The sequence below is a fragment of the Akebia trifoliata genome, chromosome 1 (assembly GCF_017979445.1).
Source record: "Akebia trifoliata isolate Shusen 1 chromosome 1, ASM1797944v1, whole genome shotgun sequence".
In the NCBI taxonomy this organism is placed as follows: Eukaryota; Viridiplantae; Streptophyta; class Magnoliopsida; order Ranunculales; family Lardizabalaceae; genus Akebia; species Akebia trifoliata.
The window spans coordinates 29,812,948-29,837,876 of NC_141375.1; the positions used below are offsets into that span (position 1 = coordinate 29,812,948).

Genomic DNA, 24,929 nt, shown 5'->3' on the forward strand with positions numbered 1-24,929 from the left:
GGTCTTGACAAATTTTTTGGGTTGTGCTTGTGACTAGGCCTAGTTATTATTTTATTTATAATAATGTAGTTATATTTATTCATGGACATTGATAAGATAAAGATCCTTCCATTTAGAAGCACATTAGAATGGCATGACCTTAATGTGAATGGTGACTCCATCGTTTGGCCAAGTCGGGCTTGGGCTAAGATATTGAGATCCAATTAGGATCAGGCCATTTTTTGCCGAGGCCAGGATAGGCCCAGCCCTATCCATTATTGGATCTTGGAAATTTCCCTAGTGGATCTCATTGACTAGGGTCTTGTCTTACTATTGATTATGCCCACAATAAGTTCAAATTTTATTTTCCGGGCAGACGTATCAATCACGGTGCATGTAAATTCGTGGTTGTCACAATTGGGGTGATAAGTTGCAGGGAATGAAATCAGTCCGAAGTCTTAAATTACTCCTTTAATCTCAACCACGTCTAGCTTAACCTCATTGGAAATACCAGCTATTATGGCATATAACACTATAACGTAGGTGATCACAAAAAAATTTAGGTAAGGTTTTGACAAAGTGGTCTTGCAATCTTTATAAGCTTATCCCCTCAAAATGCAAGATTAGATTTAGCCCCTTGACTGAAAGTCAAATGACCCTTTTTGTTCATGAATTCATGGTGAAATTTTGACTTTATTCAAAATACCCTTAAAAATTTTCAATTACTGAATCAAGATGAGGATATTGAGATGAACAAGAGGAAAGAAAATGTAGGAGCAGCTCCAATATATGATAAACTAAGAGAAACTCGACTGAGATAGTTAAGGTACGTTCAATGAAGGCCGATTAGAAGAAGTATGGAGCTGAATGTCCTAAAAGAAAAGGAAAAAAAACCCCTAAGAACGTGGATGGTGATGATGAAAGCAGACGTGAACTCACTTTCCAATGACGGCCTACTACAGTCCCAATTAGAAGAAATATGAAGTTGAATGTTGTAAGGATGAAAGGAAAACCCAACCGATCTTGGATGGATATAATGAAACACAATTTCACTAACAGAAGACATGGCTCTAGAGAGAGTGGAAAAACTTTGGGATAAGGCTTTGAAGATGATGTATCATTGAAAAAAAAATCCTGATAATATGACTCACCAGGTGGCATACTCAATTGACTCCATGATGTGGACACGTTCGGGAACCATAGATCTGTACGTCTCGGGTTACACGATTGCTCTCCCCCATAAAAGTGTATCCCGAGGCACACAGATCTACAGTTCCAAAACTTGTCCACGTCAGGGAGTCGATTGAGTATGCCACTTGGAGAGTCATATTATCACTCTTGAAAAAATTATACGATTCAAGGACACTGGGTCGGTGCAACCAAGAGAACATCTGGACTGTCCAACCTGGTATAATCACCCATCAATTGCCTGTGGAGTGAAAATGCTAAACATCCATGGTTGGGTCCAACAGTGCATACATTTTTATTTTTTTCGTTCCCTGATATTTTACACCGCTATTCCCTACTTTAGGCACTAATATCAATAATTGAAACCCATAAACCTTCCAGAGAGCCACCTCTATTTTTTTAGGCCTCCGAAGGGAAAATTTCTTGGAAGAAGACATTGAGATCACCCTTGAGAGCATCGAATGCCAACATCTTATCCACTGCAATCTGCACTTGGTTCAAAAGAATACTTAAAATTTTTGTTACAGGAAGAACATAGGTTACGATGAATTTGATTTTCATTAGGACTGAAGTTTAGCTTCTAAAGCAATCACCTTGTATTGCTGATCTTTAGCTAATATTTTCTCATCACATAGCCGCTCAACTTGCTTATTAGTCCCAATTGCCTCCAATACAGATGCTGCTCTCTTGAGAACCTCCTCAGGCACACCTACATGAACAATGTTATTAATAGTTAATCCTAATTTTATAAGCATTTGAAAATGGCAAAAAGCAAAAACTGAGTTTCCCCAATAATTAGAGGCCTTGTATGCAAACACACGTGCATGGCAAGGTGGAATCTACCAAATGGAAGGCCTCAAGGAAATCTCCAAAATGCAAAGAAGACTGAGCTATCTCATAGCAGCGACCATTGTATCACTTGAAGCAGGTTGTTCATGTGTTATTGGAAGTTGACATATTCATTTACAAAGTAGTTAAGGAGTCGCATCTTTTTACTATTACTTAGGTTCTTGTGTTATTTATGTCACACATTCAAGTTTATTTCATTTATGATGTTTGTTAAAATTGTTCTGCATTCATATCTGCAACAAAATTTTGCAACTCCAATCTTTATTGCAATAATAAGGCATAAAAACAAATAAAAAAGATATCAACACCTAGGAGAAAGTTTGTAACTTCTATTTTGGAAACAAAAATGAAATCTGAATACATATTTCAGTTTCCTTTGAGTTTGAGACATACCAGCAAGTATGGCGCAATGGAAACCTGCAAGATGGAGAGTTCAACTGTGAGCTGAAATAGAAATCAGTGTCTCCAACCTACTGAAAATAAGCAGATACTCACCATAGCTTAGAAGTGCCTGTCCAGGAACAAGGCTGTGTGACAAAAACAAAAATTCAGGTTCACAAAAGAGTTTCTTCTCCAGATAGGAAATTTATAGAAACTGCCAAGGAAACTTAAGGTACCCATTGTATAAGAGCCAAAATGTGTGCACAAGATGATAAGGTCTACATTATGGGTACCATAGATTTCCTTGCCAATGCAATCTAAGAGGTAAGTCACAAATACCGATATAGAAATACAATGTCTTCTGCATATGTACAGCTGTTGTCAGGTCTCAGCACACTCATGGTATAAAACTTGATGTTTTCCGACTGAAAGTAGACAATTAAGACTTGTCACTTTCTTAATATGGATTGTGGTGAAATATTAATAATTTATTATGCAAACCTTCGGTAAGAAGCTCTCACTAAATATCTCATTCAAGTGAGTGCACATCAGAACCTGCAACCAATTTTGTTCGGTCAGCTCTATTATACATGAGGATGGATATATTGAGAAACATGTTGCCCACAGAATCATAGTCGTATGTCTCTCATTAACTCAATCCAATTCAATTTCGGCCTTCTTCTCGCCCTTTTGGAACCCTCAACTTGCACTGAAGTGTTTGTTTTCACTGGTGCTGCCATTGGCCTTTATTATACTTGGCCAAACTAACTTAATTGACTTAAATTTATCTCAAAGTGGGGTTCATTGGATGTGCTTGACTCTCGATCGTTCCTAGTCTTTCCACCCATCACAAATACTTTTCTCATAACAATTTTGGTTAATAGCACATAAAATGGATTGACATGAAATTTTAAGTACGCAACATACATACAATAGTCAACTACAACAAATAGTACATTTACGTCCATCACACCTTTGGAGAGTCACCACAAGTGGCAAAATGGTTTATAGTTCCACCAAGGAGACCAATGCCATCTGCATGAACAACACAAACGGTTTTTACCCACAGCAATTAACTACGATATATTACTAAGATTAAACTTCCTTGTCTAGTCCAAGAGAAGGAGAAAAGGGTCAAATTCTGGAGATACTAACCTTCCGTAAGGGTACCTTTTCCAAATTCATCCAACAAACATAAAGATCGTGATGTTGCTTGCCTATAAAATTCTTCATCATCAATATATAAAGATAGAGAAAAACAACACACACAAAAATTGACTAAAAAAATTAATTTTGAATAAAAAAATCTTGCAACTTGAGAGCCACTTATTAAGTTCAGCCTTCTGTTTTCAATGGGTAAGCTGGACTTGAACTAATGACCTCAGAGTTGCTTTGCAGCGTGTCAAACCAACTGATCTATGGATCTAAGCCCCATGTTCAGCCTTTCTGAAAAATACCTAAGCATCATTCCTACTTGATGTAGATCAATCATAAATGTTGATTGTTCGGCAGTCATGAGCTTGCTCCCCATTGCGCAAAATATCCTATTTTAGTATATCTGTAGTCAGTTCGATTCATTGACTACAAATTATTAAAATATGCAACTAAGGTTTTCAAAGAACCTTATAAATGAAAAAGGAGAGCAATTTTTCAGGGGACAAACCTATCAGTCAAACCCACAGTCGCAGCCTCTGCTGGTACATAACTTCCAATGTGAGAAAGGAAAACAATCAAAGCAACCTGAACACATTTCTTTCAAGTTACTCATGATTTTTCTTCTACTTTTCTATCAGGAAGTTATGAATTAATTTAACACATTAAATTGTTAAACTTTGAGTTATAACTTTCTTTATTGATAGTGCCTTCAGTTATTTTATTGAGTTAAGATAATATATATATATATATGTATATGAATAATGATTTTCTAACGCCCCCTGACGTGGCATGTGCTAGAACCATAGATTCTTTTGATCGGGATACACAACCGTACATATTTATGGAGATGTATAGCTGTGTATCCCGAGGGAAAAATCTATTGGTTCTAACCCATGCCACGTCAGGGGGTGTACGGGGGCGTGTGTCAGAGGGGGCGTAAAATCATGGCTATATATATATATATATATATTATCATTGTGTAAGATGGAGAAAACAATAAATTCTACAGACTACGTAATGAAAAATATCACAAATAACCATTCAACTTGAAAAAAGAATAGACAAAGTACATAGGAAAATTTGCAAAATGGGAAATTGGGAATGACTATGCAAACTAACTACAAATAGGAGAATAAGAGTAAGGAACCCTTTCTGAAACAATTGCCAATACTGATCGTTATCAGTAATTGGGTCTGGGGATATTGAGAGATTTAATTTCACCTTGATATATTTTCTTTTTCTTTTGATGACAAGTATGGTATTTGGCAGACCCTACCTGACTTCACCGATAAAAGATAGAAAATTACAATCCTTTGTGACATCTTTGAATAGCTTGGTAAGATCGTGAGGGAACTCGAAAGGAACAGAAGAATGTCTACATCAATTTCAAAAAGAGGAAAATGAATTAGCCAGTCTATTGTCTTCTCTCTCTCTCTCTCAAAAAAAAAAAAAAAACGATTTGACTTCCTGATCATGAAAATTGTTCAGACATCTTTGTAGGCCCTTTAAATTCCCCTCCCCCCAACCCTCCACCCCCAGATCCAGGTGATCAACGTCAAACTTGCTCATTTGAAGTGATATATGGTATAGTAGGCAATATATGTAAAGAATTCTATTCACTAATCTCCTATTCTATTTTCCCTCCTTTCTATAAATATATTCCGTAATAATAATAATAAAAAAAACTCTTTGTAGTATCTACTGAAAATTTGATTATGTTTCCATGGTGAATCATAAAGTTACTTTTTTCTCGGGTAAGGCAACATCTTGTGGAGTGTTGAAATCAATAACTTATTGAGTTCAAAATCTTCCTTCACCTACTGAACAATCACCCACTTTTCTACTGGAAAAAAAAAAAAAAAAAAAAAACGACCTTACATTTTCCTTACAAAACATTTGCCATAAGTACTCACTCACAAGAAAGTGTCAAGCAAGATTCGTATTTTGTCTTTAAACATGTTCCCTGGAAGTTATCCTTACAAAACATTGTATATAAACTTCTGTTTAATTTCCATAGAATCTTCTGAAAGAAAGTTTTGAACTACTTTCTGACAACAAAACAATGCATTGGTGCTTACCTATTGTGAGGAATTTCTCAATGAAATCAATATCTATTTTGTCTCACTTCTGTTCAATTTATTGAATTTTTCTTTTACCATCTGCAACCTTTTCCAATTCATTTTATGAGAGTACAGTAGTATCCACAGTTTTTATATATATTATTGATTAGTTTAAAAAGCACAGATCGATTAAGAAATGTTTTAAGGTAGCTAATGAAATTAAGAAAACATTAAAATGAATCAAATTACAGAAGGGTCCCACAAGGGGAATATAGAACCCTAGCTACCTGCTTTATGTAGATGCTTTTGCCTGAATAGTTAGGACCAGTGATGATGTTGATCCTCCCTGAAACAAAATAACTTTAAGATTTTACATGAAAATTGTCTTATAAAATATTTAACATCAATTACCATCATCAAGAATCTTTGTATCATTGGGAACAAATGTATCCACTGTCATTTCCTGCAAAACATGCCTGGTACGAATTTGAACTACTTTATTAATCGTGTAGGTTAGTGCAAAAGATCAGCAGTAGCATATATCCATATAATATAAACTGAAAATAAGTATGTAAAATATCTTAAAATCATATTACACAGCCCAACCTGCCGTTTCGTATATCAAGAAAGGTTTCTTCAGTCAAAAAGGGCCTCACATAATTGTTTTGACGAGCGACCAGAGCCATTGACAGAAAACTGAGGTAATAATATTAATGGCATTGTTTAGAGAAGGAAATGTTTTGGGAAGAAAAAGAAAGAAACAAAACTATTGGTAAAGAAACTAATGGAAAGAGTAATGGTTCCTACCAATCAAGTTCAGCTGCAAAATTCACCGCCTTGAGCAGATGACTTGAGAATAAAAGAATATGGGACACCAAGTCCCTAGTAATTGCTCTTTCCATATCTATGGTAATAATCAAACAGAGACTTGATTAAAGTTAATCAGACATCATGGAAGAACAGTAAAACTGCCAACTCCATCAGATTTGAGAGAATCTTGACCAGTACTTTCAGAATTCTCATGGAAAACAGAGTTTTATCCCAGACCTAGAATTTTATGATAAATGTCTCCCAGAAGGTTGTCCAATTCTCTGGTCTTGGAAGTATGATAAAAGAATTTCTTCATGTCTCCCTCCCTATCTGAAAACTGATTATGATATTCACATTATTGCGTGTATCACACATACGAAAGAATATAAAATGCACCTTTAAGTAAATCTGTGATTTGTTTTAATTCAAGTCAAGATGCTACTTACTGCAAATTCAAAATCTTGAAGTTCATCCAGTGTGCTTCGATCAAGTTTTTCTTCAAAAAAGCACATCAAGTATCCTACAAATGAAGAAACAAAGTGGCGGTGTGGTATTATAAAGTAACCTTACTAAACAGCATTTCAATATGCCATTGAACTTAAAATGACATGGTTCCATGGAACTCAAACCAACATTGAGAAACACCATAAAAGAGGGAATCCCACAAATGCAGCACAGATCAAGCCAAGTTATTCCTTTAAAAAGTACGAGTCAGCCAAGTTTTGGGGTGGGGGACAATATTGTTAAACATGATAGAAAAATTGTTCTCATCATCATCAAATCCTTATCCCAAAGATTTGGTGTCAGCTGAACAACTCTTGTTCCTCCATTCAATTCGGCCTAAAGATATGCCTTCTGTTAAGTCTAGTGAGTACATATCAAAATCTTTCACATGTCCTCTCCATTGAGGTTACTTTTCCTCTCTTTTTTTCAAGTTAGAAAATTTGGCCTTGGTATTAGAAAAAATGGATCAGTTTTCCATGACTGAATCAAGTTTTCCAACTCAAATCAACTGGCAATTAGTTCGGAATAGCTTATAGATAGAACAGAAAGTTCATTGTTATTATGAGTTGGGTTGGAATATACTTATACACCTATAGCAATTCAACCATGTTTCAAATCCCTCTTACATCTTGAAGAGGTTCAAGATCTACAGATCCCCATCAAGAATTTCACTCAAAAAAAAAAAAAAAAATCCCAAATACTCAAGCCTAGTGTTCTTTTAAAATAAATCCCCCCAAACCTCGAGAATAAAATTTCTTTTTTATGTTTTGACTTCAATGGCTCGTTGGGGTTGAATATGTAACTCCTAATTCCCGCAGCTAAAGAAAAAGATTAATCTGTTATATCATGGGTTCACCAAGTATAACTGTGGGGAGGAACACTTAAAAAAAATTCTAAAATTTCACGAAGGGCAAACGTGCAAAAGAAGACTACAAGAGCAAACAAGCAAGCCATGATGGAGGTTTCATGGAAACTTCATAATGGTCATCATCTATAAGTTATCCCAAATATTATGGTTGATGAATTCTATTTCACCATTCACCTTATCTTGAATCATATCCTCAATCAATTCAATTGTCTTTCCTTTTTAACTACCACCATCCATGTCAATTTCTGGCCTTGCCTCTTTAGAGCCTTCAAATTGCACCAAAACACTCTTTCTCACCAGTAATGTCAGTGTACATGCCCAAATCATCTCAATCAACTCTCTTATTTTTCTTGATAGATATCAACTCTCGTTTATTTCATTGCATGTGAGGAACATTCTTAAATTTCTCTTATGTTCTTATTTTTTGATTCCATCATTCATAGTTTAACACCAATCCATCTCATCCTATTCTTCTCTAACAATTCTATGAACATGACATTTCTTGATCATCCAACATTTTACCCCAAAAAATGTGGCTTCTTTTATTTTTGTGTCATAGAATTTTTTCCTTTAGTTTGATCAGTACATGTTGGTCACATAATACTTCAGACGTGCTTTACCTTTTCCATCCAGGTCTAATTATACAGGTCACATGCTCACCAATCTCCAATCCTTATGGACAATTATAGGAAATGCATGCCATTACAGATATCTTATATCGTAAAAGATTGGTTACATAATATTATATGTGAACTTCACTGCTCATTACATGTCAAGCATTTGCTATACGAATAGGAAAAAATCCAATATGTAGGCACGTTGCACACTGAAAATGTTCCAATCACAAGAAGATTCGATATATATTAAGACTTAACACTTGTTAATATTCTTAAACATATAGTTGGGTAAAAAGGAAATGTAAGCCAACCTAATTGTTGTATATAAACAATGCACGGAAAAAGCTTATCTCCACAAAGATGAGGAAGACGTGCAATTTCAATTGAAGATACCTGCAAGGTTTGATATAATCAGAAATAAGCATATACGCCAACTTAATTTAAAATGAATATAAAGTTTTGACTTGAGAAAAAAACAAAATTTGTACCTCCTCTAGAAACTCTGGCAATTCCTCGTATATTTTCCTTAGCTCGTCCAACTATGCAACAAATGAGAAAGCTTACTTCATTTAAAATAGCCCAAAAATGTAACATTCGAAACCTTGCTAACAAGAGCTATTGCTAAAAGTTAAATGAAAATATAAACCCTATACACCACAAAATTCAACATCGCTACATTATGAAACAAAAAATGCAAGCATGTGGATGTTATGCATCTTATGTATCTAGATTCTAGAGGACTAGCATGCAGCAAATATCTTGATACATAACATTATTTTAAACTACAACATGTCCTATACTAGAGTCATGTAATACAATGAAAAGAACTACATTGAAGGAGGAAAGGCCAGTAAAATTTGATTTTTGTTATCTTGGTTCTATAATTTATGAAGATGGAGATTGAGGAGGATGTTGTTCATAGAATTATAGTTCAATGGTAAAGTGGATGAGTAGAGAGCTAAGTGACCGACACATCCCAATCAAATTAAAAGGAAAATTTTATAAGAAGAGTATATGATTAGTTATGCTTCATAAGCTAAATGTTAGGTTATCAAGAAAAAAAAAACATGTTCATAGATGTTGAGATGGATCAGTTGAAAGACTGCAAAAGATATAATTAAAAATAAACTCATCCATAAAAATGTAGAAGTAGCCTCAATAAGTGATAAAGTAAGGGAAGGTCGATTGAATTGGTTTGCTCGGGTGCAATGACATCCGATAATAGCCTCAAAGGGACATGGAAGTTGAAGGTTCTAAAGAGCAAGATGAAGACCAAAAAGGGTGTGGACTGAGATACAAAGAACAGATATGAAGATGCTTAAAATAACAGAAAATGTGGCTTTAGATAGAAATGAATGGCAGAATGGGACTCGTTTGGTCGATCCCAAATGTTTGGAATAAGGTTTTGATGACGATGATGAATGATAGCCATAGGATGAGAGCTGGAGGATGAAGGAACCACATAACAATAAACAACTAACTGCAATAGACTCAACCACCCAACTGATTAAGGAAATCATTAGTAGTAAGACTAACCTCATCACAAAATCCCTCCTTTACCATTGTTCCATACCCCTTTTCCTTACTTCTATTAACATCAATAACACCCATTACCTGCAACAAACAATTTAGAATATGCAAAATAAAGTCATGATAGCTATTTAAGCAAATACTTTGAAAAATACTAATAAAATGGAAATAAGGTTACTTCTCAAAGAAACCAATCTATTTTAATGATATATAAGTATAGAAAAATTCATTACATGAAAGCCTTGTAGTCATTGTAGAATAACTATGCTATGGTATCTCAAATAAGTTAAAGAATAGAATATAAACAACAGCTCAATAAAGAAGTATTTGTTTTTCTCTTCTTCTCTTAGACACTTCCTTTGAGAATCATACACAATTAAGTATAATAGAGAACTTACGAAGAACCAATGTAAGAAATGGAAACCAGAAGTAATAGTGCATTACTAGATAACATATATATTGTGTGATGGGATAATAAGTAAAATCATGAAGTGCCAACTTAACTAAGTTGGTAAGACGTGTGGAGAGTTGTTTCCATGTCCTAAGTTCAAATCCTCTTGAACCCAACTTAATCATACAAACCACTAACCCTTTACCTATCATAAGAAAAAAGCCTAAGTAGAACCACAATCACCTTCATCAAGCCTTATCCCAAAGGCTTGGGTCGGCTACCCAGCATTGTTATACTTATACCTACTTTGTACTCGTGCATATAGGCGGGTGGATTATATTCTACATACTTATACCTATGAGAGATGGTGATGAACAACTAACTGGTCTCAATAACAATTGCATAAGCTGGCTTCCCTTGTTAGCCAGGATTGGTTTGATCACCTAGTTTGCTTGTTGGCAATGTGAATATAATGGAGTGCTCGTGAATTGCTTGGGCAAATTAAGGAGTGATTCAGTTAACAAATGGTTAAATAAGTGTGCCCATGATCCAAGGGTATATCTTACAGAAAAACTTCATTAAACTCAAGGACTAGTTCTATTTAGATGGAGAAAAATGATGAAAACCACCATCATCCACTTGCCTAGGGTGGAAAGAATATACTATGGATTTTCAATTTTTGATACCCCAAGTCCCGATGTGGTCTATCACTATTTCAGAAAAGGTCTCATCCATGAACGAGATGTCAAACCGAGATTTGAAACCATGCTTGAGCAAATTCATTCTGATCACGAAAAAAAGGCAGTAGACTTCTGAACTAAAAAAGTTTGTCCAGGGTTCAAAAGAAACAAAACCTGCGGAATATGTGATTATTCTAGGAGACTTTCAAACATGAAGTTTCGAACAGGTGTTGAAGAACTTCACTTTGGATGTAGAGGCTGCAAATCTTTGGCCAGTTTGAAGTTTGAACCACATAGATATGCATATACTCCTAGGTCCTTGGAACCAATGGCATGGGATCATTTCCTTACCTCATTCAAATTTACATGTAAAAAAGGTATATAAAAAGGAATTTGCATCCTTGTACACTGAAGGCGGACTCAAAGAAGCATCAATGAAGATGTCACAAGTATTATCAGCGATCCTTCTAAATTGGAAGCATCATTTAGCTTCTTCTTTTGGTTCTTAATGTTATATTTCCATATTACTCTTCCAATAAAATGGGAAAAATGAATCTGCATCAACTGTTGTCACTGCTTTAGAAATAACACTTGATAAGGAAATTGCATACAAACAGTGACTAGACAATCTTTTGAGTTCAGATCAACATTGTCCTTTAAATGAGATTAAGAAAGCTCTTCCCAAGTCATTCACAGTTGCTAGTAGCTCAGCAGGTAAACATGTCTGAATACTACATTAAGAAATATATAAACTGCAGATTATTGAAGTCAAAGTTAGTTAGGTTTATTTGTTTTTATTTTTCAAATAAGAAATATTCTGGTTGTTATTTCCAGAATATTAGCAGAGTTTATTTCCTAAAATAAAGGAGATATTCTCTCCTTTAAATAGTTGTTTTTCTGTTCCTATTTTTGAGGGATTTGGAGCTGTTCCAAATAGCCTATTTAACTTGTACATTTCTCTTTATTCAATAAGAAAAAAGGAGAGCTGATTATTTCATTCTAAAATCTTCATGGTATCAGAGCTCACCTCTAATATCATTTAATCTCTTTCAAATGACCATTGCCGCAAACCTGGACATGTCCGTGACACCTGCTGGAAACTTCATGGAAAACCAGCAGATTGGAAGCCTAGAGAGAGTCGTGGAAATGCTGCTACAACTATGGAAAATCATCCAAATGTGCCTGAATCAAGTCCTTTCTCTAAGGAGCAGTTGGAAGCCCTTCAGAAACTCTTTAATCAAACTTCACTGCCACAAGCTAGTCCTTCTTCTGGTATGGGAATGTTAGCCCTAAAAGGTAAAATTTCCACTGTTTTTGCAGCCACTAAAAAATGTGCAAAACCATGGATACTGGACTCAGGAGCATCTGATCACATGTCTGGAGATGCAACTCTATTTTCTGAGTATAGTCGGTGTAATAATAATTATACTGTTAAGATAGCAGATGGATCCCACTCCAAAGTTGAAGGCATTGGTTCCATAAAGATTACAAAGGATCTGATTCTAAACTCTGTTTTGCACGTTCCTAACCTTGATTGTAATCTTCTTTCAATTAGAAAGTTTACAGCTGATCATAATTGTGTGGCTAAATTTTTCTCAAACTTATGTGAATTTCAGGAACTAGATTCGGGGAAGAGGATTGGCAGTGCTGATTTGTGTTCTGGACTCTATCTCCTCAAAGGCGAGAATTCTCTAATAAGACAAGCTAAAAATGCTAGTTGTGTTTCTTTTGTTAGTCATTCTGATCTTAGTTTATGCATCAATAAGGATAGTGAAGTAATGTTATGGCACTATCGTTTAGGACATCCAAATTTCATGTATTTGGAAAAATTATTTCCTTCTCTTTTCATCAATAAAAATTCATCCCATTTCTATTGTGAAATCTGTCAACTCTCTAAACATACTCGTAGTAGTTATCCTAGTATTTTATATAAACCATCTCATCCATTTTCCATGATTCACAGTGATGTGTGGGGACCTTCAAAAGTAAGAAATATAACGGGAAAGAGATGGTTTGTATCATTCATTGATGACCATACTAGGTTAACATGGGTCTTTCTTATGAAAGAAAAATCTGAAGTGTGTCAAATTTTTCAGAATTTTAATGTGATGATACAAACTCAATTTCAAACAAAAATCCAAGTTTTAAAGACAGATAATGCCAAAGAATACTTTCAATCTGTTCTTGGAAATTATCTTGTAAATCAAGGAATTATTCATCTGAGTTCTTGTGTTGACACTCCTCAACAAAACGGGGTAGCTGAGCGGAAAAATAGACATTTGCTCGAAGTTGCTAGATCTATCATGTTTTCTACCTATGTTCCTAAATTCTTTTGGGGGGAAGCAATCCTTACAGCTGCTTATCTAATCAATAGGATGCCATCTAGAGTTCTCAAATTCCAAACTCCTTGTCAAACACTTCTCCAATCCTATCCTTCTACTAAAATTCTCTCATCCCTTGATCCTAAAATATTTGGTTGCACCGTGTTTGTTCATATTCATCAACAACATCGCACTAAATTAGATCCAAAATCTATTAAGTGCATCTTTTTGGGATATTCTTCACATCAAAAAGGATATAAATGTTATTCTTCTATCACAAAAAAGGTCTATAACTCTATGGATGTTACATTTTTTGAACATCAATCCTATTATCCTAAATCTGAAATTTAGGGGGAGAATATGAGAGAATTTCAATTCTGGGAAAATGTTTCTGGTCTAGAATTTAATCCACAAGTTGATATCAATCCATCCATTTCATCTTTGCCTATTTTGTCACAACCAGCCATTGTCCAAGACACACAAGCTGTTATTCATACTCAAAATCCAACCGAAACAGTACCAGTCGAACCAGTTTCAGCAAAACAAACACAGGCTACTAACAATAATCAGCTTCGTGTCTATACTAGAAGAAAGAAACCTGAAAATGAGATAGAATCCATAACATCTATCGCTCATGACCAAGAATCTGAACTAGATCCAGAACCCGCTCAAATTCATTCAGGTATGGAAAAATCTAACCATGATAATATTGATTTTGCTTGTATTCCTGATGATTTGGATAAATCGATTGCACTAAGAAAGGATGTTCGGACTTGTACAGCTCATCCCATATGCAATTTTGTGTCATATAATGCCTTATCATCATCCTACAAGGCATTTGTGTCGACTCTTGATAGTGTACAGGTTCCTAACTCTATACAAGAGGCTTTAAAAGATCCTAAGTGGAAGATAGCAGTTAATGAAGAAGTTAGTGCTTTGATGAAGAATGGTACATGGGACATTGTTGATCTTCCTCCCGGAAAAAGGGCCGTCGGTTGTAAATGGGTGTTCACAGTCAAGCACAAGGCAGATGGTAGTATCGAGAGGTTCAAAGCTCGCTTGGTAGCAAAGGGTTTCACTCAATCTTATGGAATTGACTATCAAGAAACGTTTGCCCCAGTTGTAAAACTTAATACAATCAGGGTTCTTCTTTCTCTTGCAGCAAATCAAGATTGGGCTTTACATCAGTTAGACGTGAAAAACGCATTTCTAAACGGTGAACTTGAAGAAGAGGTATATATGGAGATACCTCCTGGACTTGAAAATTCTTCAAACTACAACAAAGTATGTAGACTTCAGAAATCACTATATGGGCTTAAACAATCCCCACGTGCATGGTTTGATAGGTTTACGAAATCAGTAGTCAAAAGTGGATACGCACAATGTCAAGCTGATCATACTTTGTTTGTTAAATTCTCTCCAGAAATGAAGATAGCATTATTAATTGTATATGTTGATGATATAATCTTGACAGGTGATTATGAAGATGAGCTTTTAAGATTGAAGAAAACATTGGCCCAAGAATTTGAAATCAAAGACTTGGGATATCTCAAGTACTTCCTTGGCATGGAAGTAGCAAGATCCAGACAAGGTATATTTGTTTCTCAACGCAAATATGTACTAGACTTATTAAAGGAAACGGGAATGCTCGGATGTCAACCTGCAGCTACACCAATGGATTCAACCAAGAAAATTGGTTTGGACAAGGATGGTACACCAGTGGATAAAGGGAGATATCAAAGACTAGTAGGGCGACTCATTTATCTCTCGCACACTCGACCTGATATAGGTTTTTCTGTGAGTGTTGTGAGTCAATTTATGAATAGTCCAACTGAAGTGCATATGGAGGCTGTTTACCGAATTCTTAGGTATCTTAAAATGACTCCTGGAAGAGGTATTCTGTATAGGAAAAGTGATAATAGAGAAGTTGAAGTATACACAGATGCAGATTGGGCAGGTGACATTTCAGATAGAAGATCGACCTCGGGATATTGTACCTATGTTTGGGGAAATCTAGTAACATGGAGAAGCAAGAAGCAATCTGTTGTCTCAAGGAGTAGTGCTGAAGCAGAGGTCAGGGCACTTGCTCTTGGAATTTGTGAAGGAATATGGATAAGAAGATTGCTATGTGAACTAGGAGTAACTTTGAAGAGACCAATCAAGATGTTGTGTGATAATCTAGCTGCTATAAGTATTGCAAAAAATCCAGTCCATCATGATAGAACTAAACATGTTGAACTGGATCGACATTTTATTTCTGAGAAGATTGAGAATGAAATTGTGCAGACAATTTATACTCCTACACGGCTTCAGATCGCAGATATTCTCACGAAGGCTTTGCCTAGGACTAACTTTGAAGAATTGAGTAACAAGTTAGGTATGATTAATATTTACAACCTAGCTTGAGGGGAAGTGCAGATTATTGAAGTCAAAGTTAGTTAGGTTTATTTGTTTTTATTTTTCAAATAAGAAATATTCTAGTTGTTATTTCCAGAATATTAGCAGAGTTTATTTCCTAAAATAAAGGAGATATTCTCTCCTTTAAATAGTTGTTTTTCTGTTCCTATTTTTGAGGGATTTGGAGCTGTTCCAAATAGCCTATTTAACTTGTACATTTCTCTTTATTCAATAAGAAAAAAGGAGAGCTGATTATTTCATTCTAAAATCTTCATAAACTAACCAGTTCATACACATAAGCTAGCTCCGTTGTAATGCACGAACCAGCCTGCACAGATTTAGACAAATAAAAACAGACCACAACTATTCCATGACAAATAGAAAATGCTCATTAAAATTGCATAATTATTAAGAACTACTGGGTGGCATGTGATGCTCACTATAAAAAAAAAAATCACTAACATAGTACTGTAGAGTTTTGCAACATAAACCAAATCGGAGCCATAATTTTTTGAGGAAGCAACAAATGTTATAATATGTTTTACATTAATGAGCTGGTGAGTCATATTAATGTCCCCTTGCATTTCAAGGTTCAAAATGCTACCCAATTCAAGTATACAGCGGTTATTTTGATGCACTTCAAATGTGTTTCATAACATCATTTCCAAATAAAATTGTAGTAATTGTAGTACCGATTAATGGATGAGAAGATATTGGGTAGTTCAAATGGGCTAGAGTGAAAAGCTACTCTAGAGAGATGTCATTCTAGTAAGTGAAGGATCACACATACTAATAAAAAAAGTGAAAGATGACACAATTGGGCTGAAAGATCAGTTTTCATCCTTAAAATAGTAATAGATCCATAAAAAAATGGTTAATACAACAGTTCAATACCTTTTCAACGATGCCCAGATTCAAATACTCAACTCGCTCTTGAAGACTTTCTGAAATTATGATTTCAAATATCTTGTTTATGTGCAAGAGTGCGCAAATGCTCTGCAAGAATAAGCAGGATTATGGGATCTTGAGTTAATAAGTTCCCATTAGATTGAATCAAGAAGACTTTCTGAAATTATGACTTCAAATATCTTGTTTATGTGCAAGAGTGCGCAAATGCTTTGCAAGAATAAGAAGGATTATAAGATCTTGAGTTAAGAAGTTCCCATTAGATTGAATCAAGTATCCATAAAACCTCATCATAAAATTTATAAGATTTTTCTTTTAAAGAAGAAGAAGAAGACAACAAGCATGATTCATTGCCCTGGAAAAAGACGTGTACATCCAACCTATCAGGTACTAGGGCCGCATACAAACGTTTGAATAAGTGCTCAAGGTTGTGTCTTCTTATCAAATATTGATGCCCAATTTTCACGACAGTTCATTCTGTTAGAAACTGCACAGATCTCTGCACATTGGCAGTGGGTCCAATTGTTAGAAGCGCCGTCACAAAATAAGTTGTTAGGATTCTTATTAGGATAAGTTATCATCTTGGGTTATGAGATGAGTCTTGGACTAATATTTATTTTAGGTGATTAGGCTTAGATTGATTCTTGATAATCAGTAGAACAGTAGTTTACGTAGAGTTATATATAACATATGTCAGTGTGCATGAGGCCTGCCATATTGAAAGGTTATTATTTGTAATAGGTCTATACTGTGTCATCTTTGACTTAGAATTGTGATTTTCAGCGCTTTGCAATTTGTCAAACCAACTGAGCTTTGGGTCTGAACCCGTGTGGAAATATCTTTCTAAGATAGTTGCATGGTTGCAGTGACAAGTGAGACATCTTCTATATCATGACGTGTGACAAAAACGTGGATTGACGATGAGATCTTGTGGAAGTGTTGTAGTGAGATTGTTACCATTGCTTCAAGCTATTTGCATGACTGTTGCTTCCTCTGTGAGACTGTAGGACCCAATCCCTGACACTTTCTATGTTATGGTTTTAAGTTTTGTATTCATAGCTGACAAAAGTCATTATCCATAGAGTCAGACTAATTCTTGTGTGACAAAGTGATGACATGGAGGATAACAATCTAAAAGAAATTATATCATGCTATACGTATCCTGGTCATGGCCAAGGTGTAACCAATCAGAAATGATATTGATCAAATGCAATATATTGCAGTATTGAAAGTTTCTTTGGCATAACATCGGCTTCAATCCAATCAGTGGGATCAGTAGCTCCAAATATCTATTAACTATAAAAGAAACTTTTGAAAGCATAATTAGCAGAAAAGGGGTATATGGCTACCTTTAGGAAAGCATTCCAGTCAGCACTTGTACATATGGAGCTTGGGGAGTTGAATTTCTTCCATGAACAGAAAGAAAAAAAAAAAAAAAGCACTAAACATTTCATGATTTGATAACAAAGGCAAAAGAAAAACTACTGTAGATTTAAAATAAGGAATCATGTGAACCAATGTCAAAAGCAGCCAGGCACAGAAACTATGTGCCAAGCTTTCAAAAATTGAACTGAGCTGAAGATTTATATGGCACACTAGGATACTGGATGAGAAATCTGGGTTAAACAGATTGAAATATGTTTGTTGACCACGACACTTTCAATCTGATTTAACTCTTCCACTGAAAGTAATTTAATAGTTGAGCTTGAAATCTTGATACAGAAATGGAGAGTTACACACATGCTATGAGAAAAATAGAAGTAGCAGCTATGAAAGAAAGCACACCTTTAGCATGTGGGGAACATCCCTTACAGACTTCAGTGTTTCACGTAAAGTGGCCATCAACTCTTCAGAACTAAGAAAGAACGATATCTTATGCCTGCTTAGAGAATACAATTTTTTTATCCGATAGATTCAAGCTAAATAGTTTTTGAGAACTATTGTAATACAGTTTCTAGTTTCGATAGATTCAGGCAAAATACATTAATAAATGTTGCAAGTAGAGTTTGGTGGAGAAAGGATACAGTGTTGAGACGACTGTTCAAATTATCAAGGTCTAGTATGGGCCTCATGAACCAGTTTCTGTTAGAAAGCAAACCGTTTCTTGGATCCTTGAGTAAGCAGTGATGTACAAAGCAAATAGCATCACAATTTCTTTACCAGCTTCAATTGAATTAGATTTACCTCAAGAGACGCCTGCCTAGTGGTGTGACACACTGGAATAAACAAAAGCAAAACAGAATAAATCCAAAGATGATGCTGAGTCGAAAATCATATAGCTTCTTCATACCTTATTAAACATCCCAAACACAGAGAACCTGCAGTTCAAGAATACCAATGTGCACTCATAAGAAATAACAAAAGAAGGAGAAAAAACAGAAACTAAATAATGTATCTCTTTACCCTTCTTTTGCTCTCCCAATGCCCATATGGCTAGGATGTTTGTCTATTTGGAAAATCTGCAATGACTCATGAGCTGCAGCATCCAGTTTGAGAAAATTGTTTCTGTTTTGGATGTAAGTTCATACCTAGTGGTGCTAATATAAATTGCAAACATTTATTAAATAAGTTGTAAGCATTCAAACTACAACAACTATGTAGCAAATACGAAGAAAAAAGTATGGGGAAGTGGGATGGAGGATACAATGAGATTTCTGTAACACAATCAACAGCAATTGATACATTCCTACCTTCCTTCGGTTCAAGGGTATCTACAAGCCTCTCATTCTCTAGTATAGCAAGTAGGCCCCCACTTGCACGAACTTGGACATCACTTCCAACATCCATCATAGAATTCAGCTGAATTGAAAAAATAACAAAGCATATTTAGAGTAGGTATCAAGGTCAGCAATTCCATACCAGCTGCAATAAAATAGAAATGCATACAAACATCAGGAAACAATACTAAAGAACAAAATTTAGTTAAGAGACATGATTCAAAGTTACGTTCATTCCAGAATTCTTTGGCAGGAACATCACATTTTTTATGTACCAGAATGAAGAATTGCGAAGTTTCAAATGTATCACAGTTTCAGTAACTTTCGATTGTTTTGGAATGTTCTACAAAACATACCAGTAAGTACAATTTTTTATACTGAAATTCGAAAGTTTTGGAATGTTTTGGGAATATTCCCCGATGCATATTAAATACAATGTTAAGATGTCAAACTAACCATAAACAAATTTGTAACTTCTGAGATACATTCAATCGAACAAAAAAGACTATTGCACTATTGTACATGTATCAAATGCAATGGTTTCAAGGTGCCTATGTTTGTTTCAGAATGTTTCGAAGCATTTATTTATAACTGTGTGATTTAAAGTGAATTTTGGTTTTTGGAAAAACTGAAACAACAGAACAATACAACAAGCCTTGGCTAGATAAAAGCATTTTATTTCTGAACAAAAGAATGGTGAAGAAAAAAATATATTAAAAAGAAGAGACGGTACAAGAGCAATCTTCCTTCTTGTCCTACAGTGAAGATGACAGGCCAAAGGAAATCATTGGACAATATAACCTAGAGAGCTTTTGAATTTTTCCTATCATGGCAGAACCATGAGCTCAGATTTTATAGCTAACTAAGAGATATGTATGTCACATTAGTTGCACATGATGGGAGCTGGTGTGGGAGAAAGGAAGCTTGCATAAAAAATTTAGGAAGTGAGAACAGAAGCAAGATCTGGAGTGGGAAGGGGGTGCCTAAGATGGAATTCCTGCAACAAGGGTTAGAGTTGGTGGCCCAGGGCACTCCAAATAGGATCTAACCTGGACAAAAAAAGTTATCTCCCAAAGCGTGTCCAAGCCCATAAATTTTTTCTAAAAAAGTAAATAAATAATATTATTGCATTTATCGTCTAACTTGTAGTTGTCCTTGACCAGAGAGTCTTGAGGATACCATCCATAATGTTCCAAATAATTTTATTGAACAAGGAATATCAAAATATCAAGCTTAAAACATCAACTACACAACTTACAAAGCAAACTCTTTCTTTGATGTTTAGCCCATCATCCATCCCTGTGACTCGAAGGTATATCAATCTGAAATATTTGGAGAGAGAGAGAGAGAGTCATCCTTATCGGATGAAATTCTCTAATGTAGTTTTATGAGGAGAAAAACATAAACAAGAACTTATCATCCATAGACAGATCTGAAATATAAAAAATAAAAACTAAAAAATTCTACTACACTGATCCATTCAATTCACCCTAAGAAAGATAGATGCCAAACTAATGTCATAGGTTGGTTCAAACTTTCTGTTCTTGATGAGGTGGCAAATCCTGATGCACATGATCAAGTAGCTGTTTTCTCAAGACCTTTAGAGAAGAGGCTGCATGAGTTTGGGAGTTCATGACTCTAGACTGATTGTACTTATACCAACATGACTGGCTGAATTAGCAGTTAGCAAATGATGATTTCCCACATATAATAAATCTTTCATGCAACAAGAAGCACAAATATGTGTCGACCTGGATAGCATTAATACATTTAGAAAATAGTATAAGTTGGAAGCAAAAGTATCAATTTTTCATTATGTATTCAAATAAAACATCTACAGCTGCAATGTTCTTAACAACCAATTTGCATCATACAAACACCTTAAATAGGGGAAAAAAAGAAACACTGCACAATCTCTTTTGTCAGGTCCATAAAAGAATATAAAAAAAAAACAAGAAGGTACTTTTATAATAGTAATAACAAGAAAATCCTTAAATAATGTATTTAATAATATATATATATATATATATATATATATGTGTGTGTGTGTGTGTGTGTGTGTTGGGGGGCATCCTTGCATAAGAAAAAAATATGATTTAAATTGAAACTTCCAGAAAGTACACAGTTCATCCCTCTCCTCACATATCTTCATAGTATTTTGCAGATATTTCTATACCTCTGCAATGCTTGTTCATAGATGAATTTAAAACTTCTCATTAGAGGGACATCAGCTCCCTTGCATATGCAGAACATTTTATCTATTTTATTTCATTTTTATTCTTTTAGAGGGGGGAGGGGAGATAGCATCCTTGCATAAGAAAAAATATAATTGAAATTGAAATTTCTAGATGCACTTCATCCCTCTCCTTGTGTATCTCCATAATATCTTCAAATTATTCAACTCAAAGACAAGCGAATATATATTAGCATTAAGCAGAACATTTTGCAGATATTCTATACCTGTGCCATGCTTGCTCATAGCTGAATATAGAACTTCTCATTAGCTTCACTTGAGGGACATCAGCTCCATCTGTCTTACTAAATAGAGTCAAAAAGACCCACAAGTGGATATTTGTATCATTCAACAAAGTTTGGAGTTACATACCACTTCGTTGTAAAGCAGAAATGAAGGATTCTTCAGATTTCGTGCTTGTGTAAATGATCAAGGGCTTAGCTTGATATTTTACTGAACCAAATGTTGGTCAAAGAAATGTATAAGATACTAGGAGATATGCATGAAGACAAAAGTCACTTATGCAACAAAGCAAATCATGAAAAAGAACATAAGCTGCAAACATGAGAAAAGATGAAAAATACTTAACAACAAAGATGTTAAGCACATACCCAGATTGATTAGGGGAAAATCACTCCCATCTTCCCAAACTTCCAATACAAAAAGTTGATGGATGCTGGAGTCATAGTAAGCAACACCAACTCTAGGAACAATGACGAGAATTCATCAATTCTAAATAAACTTTTTCTATGATAAATAGAAATTTTACCTTGGAGAGAGATATTAGGATATCCTTGGATGAGGCTTTGACAATGATGGTGATAAGAGAAATATTAAGGTATGCATGCAAGAAATTTTAATTAACATGAAATATTATTATGCATTTCCCAAAATATCTACTATGGTGGTCTCATAGAACACATTCAAATAAAACAGGGGTGTAGTTGTTAAAGAGATTCTGAGGGATTTGGAAACTAGATCTAACTGACTGGAAGTTTGATCATGATATGTTGTTTGTTTTGATATATTGTCACACGTTTACATGTTTTGATCTGAATCCCATCTATTGAAAGGACCTAGATCTATTTTATGATCATGTTTATGAAATTAATAAGGATGAAAAAACCTTACAATGTCATTCCCCAACATACAGAGATTGTTATGTAGTATGCAAATCACTTTGGCTTAATGAGTTGGCGGCATCATTAGCATTTTCAATGAAACAAAGAACATAAATAAAAAAGATTCATAAATCCACACAGTTAGCAATTGTTTTTAATCTCACACTACATAACAAGAGAATCAGCAATCTCATTCCCTTGGAAATATATTAATGGCCCACATGATTCTTCAAACAAATAACGGTAATCTCCAAAAACCATTATTTTCAGGCTACATGATCATTTAATAAGTAATTGAAACCAATCTCAGACAATCATTTCTTGATTAAAACACATCACTAGCAACAGATATTATATTTTAGTTAGGTTCAGCTCGTGATCTACTAACAGTTATCTTTTTTCCATCTTACAAGAAGAAATCTATAAATAAAGTTCTCCATTTCAATTCATACTATAACACCAGATAGTAATTAGTAAATAAATTGCTATTTTCGTTGAAACATGAATTTATTCGAAATTAGGGATAATCTACAGAAAAATGTCTAGTTATTAAGAAGCTCACCGATGACCTTGCATGATGCATGCCATGTACACCTGCATGTAAATCGTCATATAAGCAAATGGATTAACTAAATCTGAATAATGTTGTATGTATATATAGTGTTAATTACGTATAATTTAAAGTAGATTAACGTGTTTCCGCATCTGTGAATTTTGAATGCTAATTTGGCAGAGTTCTTCTTTATAGAAAGCAAAGATCAGAGTATCCTATTGGAGCAAAAACAGTTCAAACTTGCAGGAATTTCTAATTACGATAGATTAGATGAAACAGTAACCCTAGAACATCGCTAGAGTTGAAGATGGGAATGGAGTTATAGATAAGCTTTAAAAGAATCGAATCAAACATGTAGATTTCAAAATCAAAGAGTTAAGATCAAAACCAAATCCAAACCAGGTCAGAGATTGGATTTCAAAATTTCACCTGCGATTCGGCTTCCGTTTCGTCGACTTCCTCCATTTTTTGCACAGAGAGAGAGAGAGAGAGAGAGCAGAGTGGAGTAAGTGTACGTGTCTAGGAGACTGTAAAGTATAAATCGTTCGCGCGCGCGCGGTTTAAACCACCATAAAATGTTACGTGGCATGATCATCGGGTCCACTCATACAAGGTTGTTTGGAGCTTGAACCGACGGACCACAAATTTCCATGATTAATGAGGGGAATTTATATTGTCACACAGCTTTTTTACTACGATACACCAACTAAATTTTTTGAAAATAATGAACGATATATATCGTCTTTTGTTCTTCAATAATCACATGGACAGCTTGAACTCTCATCTTTACTATTGTAGGAGAAGGCGGAGTAGTAGTGATTCCACACTAAAATTTGAATCCCACAAATACCCTCACCTTTACATTTTAAACTTAACATAATCATACTCATTTTGATCAAAAATCAAGAAAATTACAATCCAATGATCTTATAATCAAATTGATAAATTTTTAAAATTATAAAAATATTTCTTTTACCGCATAATTTTTCAAAAACCTTTTAATCAATACTTTAAATTACAAATAAGGCATTTTGGTGTGCGTGTGTTTGCACATGCCACCTTCTAGATTAAAATGTCACTTTTTCGATGGTCATCTAAGATTGATTCAACATCAATCCAATCAAAGGACATCTTATGGACATTGAAGTCAATTTCTATTGAGTAGGGATCCAATACGATGTCCCATTCCTAACCAAAGTCAAGTGGCACCCCATTTTATGTCATGTGGCATTTTTTTGGGACTCATTGAACATATGGATATGTGATCCATTCCTTGGTGAACCTATGTACAAAAATTCATAGTGTTTAATAACTTATATCCACTAGATCTAAGCTCTTGGAAAGAATTTAAATCCAACTATTAGAAATTATTTTTAAGATAATGTTATTATTAATAGATGCACATCACTAATCAAATTGGTCTCTTGTGCACGTATAGATTCACCGAGGGATGGAGTACATATTCATATGGTCAATGGGTTACAAAAATGCAACATGGCATAAAATGGGGTGCCACCTGACCAAGATTAGGAACATGACATCATTCTAGATCCCTACTCGTTTCTGCTCTACCAATCTCTCTCTCTCTCTCTCTCTCTCTCTTTTACAAATTTTTGAAACACTTTGTATTCTTTTAGATTTTCTCATCTTCAATGAAAACTATCTTTAG

General features: G+C 34.8%; 1 protein-coding gene across 5 annotated transcripts; it reads right to left on the reverse strand.

The window, feature by feature from the left end:
• MSH5 (MUTS-homolog 5) lies at positions 1–23,872 on the reverse strand. 5 transcript variants are annotated; one of them, XM_086450158.1, is made up of 34 exons: positions 23,690–23,867; positions 23,270–23,301; positions 22,198–22,289; positions 21,959–22,039; positions 21,814–21,883; positions 20,612–20,675; positions 19,281–19,435; positions 19,040–19,141; positions 18,927–18,954; positions 18,821–18,852; positions 18,661–18,718; positions 18,422–18,508; positions 17,986–18,042; positions 16,625–16,726; positions 16,014–16,058; positions 9,948–10,025; positions 8,900–8,950; positions 8,723–8,804; positions 6,869–6,942; positions 6,660–6,759; positions 6,420–6,516; positions 6,219–6,308; positions 6,024–6,088; positions 5,900–5,958; positions 4,061–4,137; positions 3,855–3,941; positions 3,553–3,614; positions 3,371–3,432; positions 2,899–2,952; positions 2,737–2,822; positions 2,512–2,543; positions 2,410–2,433; positions 1,761–1,876; positions 2–1,653 (listed from the first exon to the last, which is right to left on the reverse strand). In XM_086450158.1, the coding sequence occupies exons 1-34, from the start codon at positions 23,723–23,725 to the stop codon at positions 1,567–1,569; spliced, it is 2,424 nt and encodes an 807-aa protein (XP_086306284.1). In that variant the 5' UTR covers positions 23,726–23,867; the 3' UTR covers positions 2–1,566. The 5 variants fall into 5 exon arrangements, with proteins under 5 accessions (XP_086306292.1, XP_086306284.1, XP_086306288.1 ...); XM_086450162.1 differs by lacking the exon at positions 16,014–16,058; XM_086450169.1 differs by lacking the exon at positions 22,198–22,289 and having other exon boundaries at positions 3–1,653; positions 23,690–23,809.
• Positions 23,873–24,929: the final 1,057 nt, after the last annotated feature.

What these genes read in the sequence shown, in the direction of transcription:
- MSH5 (XM_086450158.1), bottom strand. Translation starts at nt 23,725, where the DNA reads ATGGAGGAAGTCGACGAAACGGAAGCCGAATCGCAG. An exon ending in AGGAGGGATTTTGTGATGAG is followed by an intron (nt 8,951 to 9,947) that starts GTTAGTCTTACT and finishes TTTGTTGCATAG; the next exon opens with TTGGACGAGCTAAGGAAAAT. An exon ending in TGCCAGAGTTTCTAGAGGAG is followed by an intron (nt 8,805 to 8,899) that starts GTACAAATTTTG and finishes CAAACCTTGCAG; the next exon opens with GTATCTTCAATTGAAATTGC.